The sequence below is a fragment of the Centroberyx gerrardi genome, chromosome 16 (genome assembly GCF_048128805.1).
Source record: "Centroberyx gerrardi isolate f3 chromosome 16, fCenGer3.hap1.cur.20231027, whole genome shotgun sequence".
NCBI lineage: Eukaryota > Metazoa > Chordata > Actinopteri > Beryciformes > Berycidae > Centroberyx > Centroberyx gerrardi.
In genome coordinates this window covers 26,234,638-26,243,706 of record NC_136012.1, presented here as the reverse complement: position 1 = coordinate 26,243,706, position 9,069 = coordinate 26,234,638, and the positions used below count along the sequence as shown (strand labels likewise).

The window sequence follows — 9,069 nt, the reverse complement described above, 5'->3', positions numbered from 1 at the left end:
CTTCCATAGAAAGACAATGGAGCGTGAACATCTGATGCTGTGGATGTGTGTTTGGATGCGTGCGCATCGACTGTCAACAAAAGGCAGCAAGCGCCTGTAGAAATGGAGCCAGTCAATTCGCTAGTCACAGTCAGTGTTGCCAACTTGGCGACTTTGTCACTAGACTTAACGACTTTTCAGAACCCCCTAGTGACTTTATTTCTGAAAAGCGACTAGCGACAAATCTGGCGACTTTTTCTGACCATGGGGAACAATGTTGAAGAGTTGAATCCCAAAGCGTTTGCCATTAAATTGGTTCGGCTGATGCCGGTTTGCTCTACTTGCTTGTCATCCAGAGAGGTCTGATGATCACAGCGCTTCCCACACAGCGTAGCCCCCCTCCCTCCGCTGTGAGCAGAGACTGTAGGTTATATATTGATATGCAAATTAGCATATGACGTCATCCGGCGACTTCTAGCGACTTTTTGAGCAGCCAATAGCTACTTTCCTTGGAAACAAGTTGGCAACACTGGTATAATTGTAATTAGTTGTGTACCTGGTGGGGCTGCCCTTTGTTCATTTTCTTTGTAAATGTGAGCATATCATATGTAAAGGTACATTTGCACTTAATAAATTAATACTTTGTACTTTATTTTGCTCAATCTTGTAATTCTGTTAGCTTCTGACCAGCACCAGAGTCATCCTAAAAATCATCAGAAATGAGCATTTAGTAGCTTATTTTTTTTTTTAAATCTCCATGGGAGCACACCCCCGGACCTCCCTACCGGGTCTGTGTTTTTCTCTGCTCGCGCATCCTTCTCACCTTTTTCACCCCTAACCAGTGTGCATGCCTGTTAACGGTGTATATTTTTTCTGATTCGTCTTCACCTTTTTCTGAACCTGGTGAGTCAGCTCTACCTCCCACACACATTCATTACATCTATTTACAGTATCGCCCAGTCTCATGTGAATTGTTCCCTAAAACTAGTTCGATGACTAACTCCTCGTCTTAAAGGTAAATTCCCCCCTGAATACAGAGGCAACATACAGTATCTCAGTTGTCATGTGAAAACCCGTTTGCTCCAGTTTTGGTGATTATCATGTTTTAACATGAATTGAAGGACTACATAGTTCTCTCTGGTTAGAGAAATTTCCACGACCCCTTGGGCTTACATGTGAAACGCTTTCAAACCCTTATATTGCCAATACCAATATTATTCTTAAAGATGTACAAGGCAACTTTGTACATTAGTGGTTCCAAATGCTTCATACCAAAGGAAACCAAAGAGACGAGAGAGGAAAAGATCTAATGTTGGTGAGTCCAGCTTTCTCTGCTGCTGTTTAGGAGACAGTTTGGATTTCACTCTTAAGTTTAAATTTGTCATTTTCTGTGGGCGGAGAATTGTACATACCCAACATCAGAATTTCATTTGAGCAAATCTGCGGCGTCTCAATTGCTGCAGATGGGTCGCTCATATCTGTTGCAGCCCCACTTAGTGATTTAGGCTGATAAGACAGTTGGATTTTTACATAAAGATCTTCCCGAGTGCAGCTTTCAGATTGCAGAGAGTTCCTTTTTTAGATTTGCGAGGACAGACGACTCGCTCTGTCACCGAGAGACAAAACCCGGAGCTGCTCCATTACTGATACGATATTCCTCCGACGTTTTGCAGCTGATGTTTTATTCTCAGTCAGCTCCTGCCTCCCACGCTCACAGTCAGGAGATCTGTCTACAGGTTCCTCCGGCCTCACGGCAATTGTGCTCCACGACGAGGCTTGATGACTAACTCTTTCTAAAATGAGGTTTCCACCCCGAATTCACGTATTACTCATCGGCTCTTGCATTTGCTCCGTTTTTGGTTTGTGGGGATGGAGAACTCAGTCTTTGATCTCATCATGTCAGGAAACCTGAAGCCGCCCCGATTGGCGGTGAGTCAGATTCTCATTTATGGGATTTTGTGAAAGCCTTGCAAGGTGATTTCAACAAGGAATATGGGCGCATTTTCTGCTCAATAACTGCCAGCGCTATAATAAAACGCCACTCATGTCGGCCCCATGGAAACTGCTCACACTAACTTTATGAATAACTATGCTTTAAAGGAGAATTACCCCCAAATACAGTACAATAAGTAATTGTGTTATTCAAATGAATGTTGATCGATGCATTTGAAGGAAAATGAATCCCCTCTACCTCTCTCCTCAACTCTTATTTTTATTTCTTATTCTGTTTATCAATTTTCTCTTTATTACTTCTCTTACATGACTATTCTGTGGTCACAGGAATATTGCTAGGGCCCTGTGACCTCTGACCCTTGACCTCCTTACTGTTGGCTGCATAACAGAAGCACCAACATACACACACACACTCTTCTACAGACACTGTAGGCCGTGCTGTCTGCGTGCGCAATGTGATGCTGTATGTCTATATGTATGAGTGATATGTGTGGTCTATTGTCTGTTGTATGTATATCTATTGTAAGAGATCCTGTTGTCCTGCACCATGTGTGTCAGAATATGCTAATGTCACTGTGTAATGTAACGCAAAAGTTGGGAAAGCTACCTCGGGGCCAGGCCGTGCAAAGCCTTACATGATTCTCTGTTTCTCCCTCTAGGTGGCGCTGTCCGTGGCTGCAGAGTTCTGGGAGCAGGGAGACCTGGAGAGGACCGTCCTGGAGCAGCAGCCTATTGTAAGGAGACAGAAAGTTTTTGGGGATGGAGAGAGGGATGAGCTGTAGAAAGAAGGATAGAGGGATGGAGGGAGGAAGCATCCGCCCTGCTGAAGTGTCCTTGAGCAAAACACTGAGTCTCTGCCAGCTCCAAGAAGGCTGCTGTTGTGTAGCTGAACCTGAACCTGACCTCTGACCTCGAAAAGATGATTTTCCTACGGGGATCAATGAAACATTACATTATAATTCTTATTATTGGATGGATGAAGGGTGGGGAGGGAAAAACAGCATTTTTAGCTCTGACCTTTGACCTCATTACTAGGGTTAGACTGATATATTGGTCTGCCGATATATAAAGCCAGATCTAGTCCTGGCAGTTCCGTCGACTTCTGATATAATGCAGCTTGATTGATTACATATTTACTGTAGATTTGATCAATACTACACTGGCTGTCTGTAGGAAGTTAACTTGGCATTTTGTTCAGATTCCAAACAAATATTTCCTGTGTAGGTTTCACTTTATTTTTTTCTTTTGCATGAAAATCATATTGAATTTCGGTAACAAAATACCTGCAGCTTCAATCCAAAAATATTATCAGCCTTCAAAAACCCATATCAGTGGAACCCTAATATTGACACAATTCACTTCATTTAAAACATCCGTAGTTGAAAATATATGATAATATAAGATGCCAAAAGTGCTAATAATATTGTTTCTCTTTATTATTATCCTGGGTTTCAGTTGAGAGTTTTAGTGTCCCATGGCCTAAAAGCGGTTTCAGATGCGTTTCCACCCATTTTTGGAATTTTGTGGGATGAAAGTGATCAAATTTATGTTGATTATTGGCACAAAATATTGGCTCATGGCAGCTTTAATCCAAAGATATCAGTACCAGTCTTCAAAATTTATATCACTTGAACCTTATCTCACCTGCACAATTTGTATTTCATATCCTTTCTCTTTCCTTTCCTTTCTCTCCCAGTGTTTTCATTAATTTTGTGCAAACTACAAAAACTAAACTTAAAGAGGAGAAAGGGGATTTGGTGGGTGGATGAGAATCATGTGAATTAAAAGCAGGACAAAACTATCCTTGGGGCTTCAATTTAGGATGGAGAGTGGGAGTGGGAGGGGGTGAGAGAAAAAAAAGTACAAAAGGGAGAAAAGAGGGGAGAGAGTGAAGGGAATAAGACTGTGAAAGTAAGAAGGAGAGAGAAAGGGATTGAGGGAGACTTACAGAGACGGAGAGAGAGAAGGAGAGAGAGATGAAAGACTAAATGAAAAGAGAGATTTAGTTCCCTGTGGCGGTGGTGGTGAGTGATGTGCGGGCCATTATGTGGTGCAGCGATACAGAAAGAGCGGTCACTGTGGCCCTAACCTAGCCAACCATGCCCTCCCTGCTCTCTCTCCACCGCTCTACCAGTAGGTCTCTCTCTCTCTCTCCCTCTATTTCATTCTCTTATGTCCTTGAGACACTTGATGTGCTAGAACACCATCTCCTCCTCTCTCTCTCTCTCTCTCTCTCTCTCTCTCTCTCTCTTCACAGCGCTCTGAATTTAATAGCATCTATGTCAGCGGGGAAAACTTTTCATTTCGGTCAGTTTGTATTCTCCTACCAGTATATTCAGCAACTTGCTGTGATCTGAAAAGAAAAGAAAAAAAAAAGACTTGCAGAGGCTGTGACACAACTTTTTGAGGAAATGTTAGACGGGCAATTTTGCCAGCAATTACAGCCAACGTGAACTTTTGGTTTCTTGTTCCACGCTGACGACGTCGTCCCATGTGCCGCGGTTATTTATGTGAACCTCAGGGAGGGAAGTTAACACCGGCCACATGCTGGTCAATTTTGGATGTGGCCGGTAACATGAAGCTGAACCGGGAAACTTCACATGCTGCGGGCTCCAAATGGCGGTGAGAGGTCACTATTTGAAAAATTTGAACTTGACCCAGAAATCCTATAAGGTGAGGTCAGTAAACGTCTCACAGCTCGCTCATGTTTACCAACCCGGCCGGTCTGTGAGGAAACCAAAGAGACGAGAGAGGAGAAGCGCTGCTCACTGCTGTTTACGACACAGTTTGGATTTCGCTCTTAAGTTTTTATTCATCACTTCCTTGTGGGCGGAGAAGTGAGTTAGAGATGGGACGGTATGCTTATCCCACAGTACAATTCGATATGTGATACGGGGTTCACGACTCGATGCAACCACGATACAATGTAATAAAAAATAAAAGTTCAATGACAACAAAGTGTGACTTTGCAGAAATGTTTCTAGCAATGGCACTAGCTTGCTAGAATGTATAAACAACAATTTAAAAATGTCTGCCCCACGATACGGATTGTCACATTTTCGTATTGCGATATATTGAATTTCGATACATCGGCCCATCCCTAGTGTCCATACCATAACACCAGAATTTAATTTCGGCAAATCAGGTGAATCTACAGATCTGCAGGGGACGGGACGCTCTTCTCTGTTGCGGCCCCACTTTTTGATTTAGACCGACAAGACAGGTGTATTTTTACATTGCTCCCTGCAGGGAAAGTTTCTTCCACGCTTCCACAAGGTCGTCAGAGGTTAGGAGGAGGAGAGGAAGTCTTGCTCAAGGGCTCTTCAGCAGGGCAGCTGCTTGCTGATATGGAGGTTTGAACCCCTGGTACTCCGGTTAGAGGGACTGTCTCCTGAAGCTCTACTTCACCCTGCTGGTCCTGATAATCTCTACTCCACTGGTTTTCAATCTGGGTGTCAACTTGTAGGAATGTGTCCTAAAGCTACATGAGCAAACAAATTCTGAAACTTTTCGTTTGAAGTACAAGACTTTATTGTCCCTAATGGGAAAATCAGTCTGCAGCAAGATATATCACACATTATAATTTCAGCCAAGCAGTCTGATGAGTCAAAGATGCATTCCAGCTGTTCAGATAATTCCAGTAAAACATGTTTGCTTTTTGTGGTAAACAGGGCAGCTAGTTAGTCATCTTTCTTTTATAGTTTTTATATGAATCTGTGGACTACTTTTGAAGAAGATTTTCCAAACAGCACACACACATTAGTAACCACTGTATAAAAGCCATAATACCCTTGAGGGTGTTCTTTAATGTGGTACCAAGCTGCATCACTGTTGCACCCATAATCACAGTCCAAAAAAAGATCCTCTCGGTTATTATGGCTATAATGCTAAAGACATAAAATGCAACCCGCATTAAAATTAAACCTAATGAAATGGAAAGAGCAGTAGATTGACTAACCAGGGAAGCATGGGGGCAGATGGGTAGAGAGTCCAGCATCTTATTCTCCTCTCTCTCTCTCTCTCTTCCAGCCCATGATGGACAGAAACAAGTCGGCCGACCTGCCGAAGCTCCAGTGCGGTTTCATCGACTTCGTCTGCGCTTTCGTCTACAAGGTCAGTCACCAGATCACACGCACACACCCGAGCCGATTCACTGAAAGTTCACTGAAATCATCTGGCCAAGCTGCTGCTAAATTTTGACAATGGTTGTTAAATGTAATCTACTCTGCCAGCCACTCTTCTGCTGTAAAAAAGCCCGCTTGGCAGGTGAGACAGTGTAGGTGCCTGGTGAATTTTGGGATAAGCCAGTCACTTAAGCTGGTGGGCAAAACAAGTTAGTTTCATGCTTTCTTAAAAATTTCTTAAGCAGAAAAAATTCACACAAATTGTTGTATAGTTGTTTGTGGAAGGAGCTAGAAACATGAGGAAGGAGAAGAGTGGATTACCAAGGTATGATATCTTATACAATTAGAATAATTTGGCTGAAAACAAAAACCAAAAAATCCTACAATTATGGAAAAATGAAATGAATGAATGCTCTTCAAAATAGGCAACAGTTATGCAGAGAACCAAACCAACAAGGGGTCTGTCTGTTTGTAGCAGCTTACTGATCTTGGAGCTGTAGGAAGACGACCTTGTTGAGGCGAACAACGAGTGCTGAAGTGGTGAATAAGTTATTGAAACATGGCAAAGATGAAAATAAAACAAGAGAACGTGTTGTCCTCCACAGATGATGCAGCAGGCACCCAGTGGGGCCAATCAGTAACGAGATGCATCTTCCCTCCAAGTCTCATCAAAATCGGTGTAGCCTTTCACAGATTGAAATTTGGACTTGCGCCTCCATCAGGCCAATTAGTGTATTTTTTTTAAACGGCAGAACACAGTTCCATAATGCGTCCTTCTTTCAAGTTTCATCAAAATCAGATGCGATGATGTCTGAGATATCATGTCTGACGGGCAGACAGATGGACACAGCCTGATTGCGCACCTCATTTCTGACCATGAAAGTGACGTGTGGTGTTGAGACGTCCCGGACCCTGATGAAGGCGTCCTGTGGGCTGAAACAACGTTAGTTATTTTTGCATCAAACATCTTCAAGGTTTTCTCCAAGATCTGTGAGCTTCTCACTGCAAAGAGAGACCTTGTTTGTTTGTTTCTCAGCAAAAAAATCCCTGTTCATCATATCTGAGAGATGTAAGACACCAAATATGTGAGCGGACACTTGGTTTCTTACTTCGACTGGGCGTGATGCCAGTGAAAGTGACAGAGCTTTACATGTAACAGAGAGGAGGAGGTGTGTTGAAGTCCGTCCTGTGGGAGAAACACCACCCTTGTCTAATTAATTACTTAACAGCATCTGCATTAGGTTGATCGGTAGTGTAGCATGGATCTATCATGCTGATTGGTACAGAACTTGAATAGGCTCAGACTACGGATTGACTCACTTTGGGGAAACTTCACTGGTAGCAATTGTAGAAATCCTCCTTCATGCATTTATCCAGCATTAGTACTGCAGGCAATTTTTCTTGAATGTTATCCAGTAGAATCAAATCAGTAGACAGTCTATAACACAAATCTCTAATGACTCTCATCCAGACCACATTGTAAGAGTCTCTGTCTCGTCTTGGAATCGACGGCATTTTTACTCGGCCTTGATTCGGTCTCGGACAGCAAAGATTCAGACATTTATTTCAATGAGTGCACAATTACTCCAATTGTGCACTCATTGAAATAAATGTCTGAATTTATTTCATCATTATCAGTCTCATTCATACTGTCTGAGACTAGTGTGTTTTTCTTTTTACTGTGATTGGATTTAACAAAACTCCCCCTTACAGTGCCTTCTGACATGTAGTTATATCTGACATATGTCCAATTCTATTTTACTAAAATGCCTAATTAATGTTTTTGTTTTGAAATATTGGCAGAGAAACTGATGTAAATTTTGACCCCTAATAAGGCATAATGGCAGACCAACACAACTGCAGTCATGGACTTACATTTTTCTGGTCTTAGTCTTGACTCGGTCTTGATTAGCTTCGGTCTTGACTCGGTCTCACTGTAGGTGGTCTCGACTACAACACCGGTACGTATAATCGATTTGATCAAGCCTCCTCTTCTTCTCCTCCTCCTCTCCAGGAGTTCAGTCGTTTCCATGTGGAGATCACGCCCATGCTGGACCGGCTGCTGAACAACAGGAAGGAGTGGAACGCCCTGAAGGAGGAGCACGAGGCCAAGCTGGCCGTCCTCGAGGAGGCCAAGAAGGCCAAGGAGGAGGCAGCTCAGCAGGTCGCCGCCACCAAGCAAGGTAGGAGTCTCTCTCTGTCTCTCTCTCTCTCTCTCACACACACACACACACACGCACACACACACACACACACACACACACACAGGTATAGAAGTTGCAAAAATGTTGTAATGCAAGATTTCATGGTGTCCCTTTCTACGACTGACACAGAAATTTAACTTTCTTTCTTTCTTGTTTCCTTCCTTCCTTCCTTCCATCTTTCCTCCCTTCCTTCCTTCCTTCCTTCCTTCCTTCCTTCCGTCCTCCCTTCCTTCCTTCCTCCTACAGCGAATTCAGCCCAGTCAAATTCTAAGACTTGTATTGTCAGCTAGAGATGAAGCTCCAGCTCCAGCTTGCTAGCTTCTGGCTGCAGTCCAGCTCTGGGTTTCCCAAAAGAGTTTTAGCACACAGATCAATTTCTTTTCATTTCAATGTGATTTTTGAAAATCCCATCTTAAATATCTGATTTAATTAGATCACATCTCCTGAAAAATACCTGAAAATACCTGTTACATGCGTCTCCCATGTCTCAAACTGTCTGCATTACTTTATGCACTGCTTCTTCTTCTCCACCTCTTCACATTTGTCATAGGTGTGTTGTGACTTGATTTGAGCCAGAATATGTAAAATAGCTTACCTGGTAATTTATAGAAAGGTCTTACCATCATATTTGATCTTACTGTCACAACAAACTAGTTATTTATAAAACCTTAATTTCAAATGGAAACAATTGTAACTCTTGTGTTAAATTTAAAGTTAATTTGTGCTTAAGGAAGAGTTACACTACTTTAAACAAGCATACACAGTTTTATTCAGTCTTAGAAATTGTAAATAAAAAAAAAAGCATCTTG

At 42.5% G+C, this 9,069-nt stretch overlaps 1 protein-coding gene across 1 annotated transcript in view; it reads left to right on the top strand.

Annotated features, from left to right (window-relative positions):
• pde6a (phosphodiesterase 6A, cGMP-specific, rod, alpha) overlaps window positions 1-8,550 on the top strand; it is a 41,126-nt gene extending 32,576 nt beyond the window's left edge. The window contains exons 21-24 of the mRNA XM_071899956.2: window positions 2,592-2,666; window positions 5,962-6,045; window positions 8,071-8,239; window positions 8,507-8,550. Of these exons, the coding sequence (XP_071756057.1) occupies window positions 2,592-2,666; window positions 5,962-6,045; window positions 8,071-8,239; window positions 8,507-8,550 (372 nt within the window). The remainder of the gene's footprint in view (window positions 1-2,591; window positions 2,667-5,961; window positions 6,046-8,070; window positions 8,240-8,506) is intronic.
• Window positions 8,551-9,069: the final 519 nt, after the last annotated feature.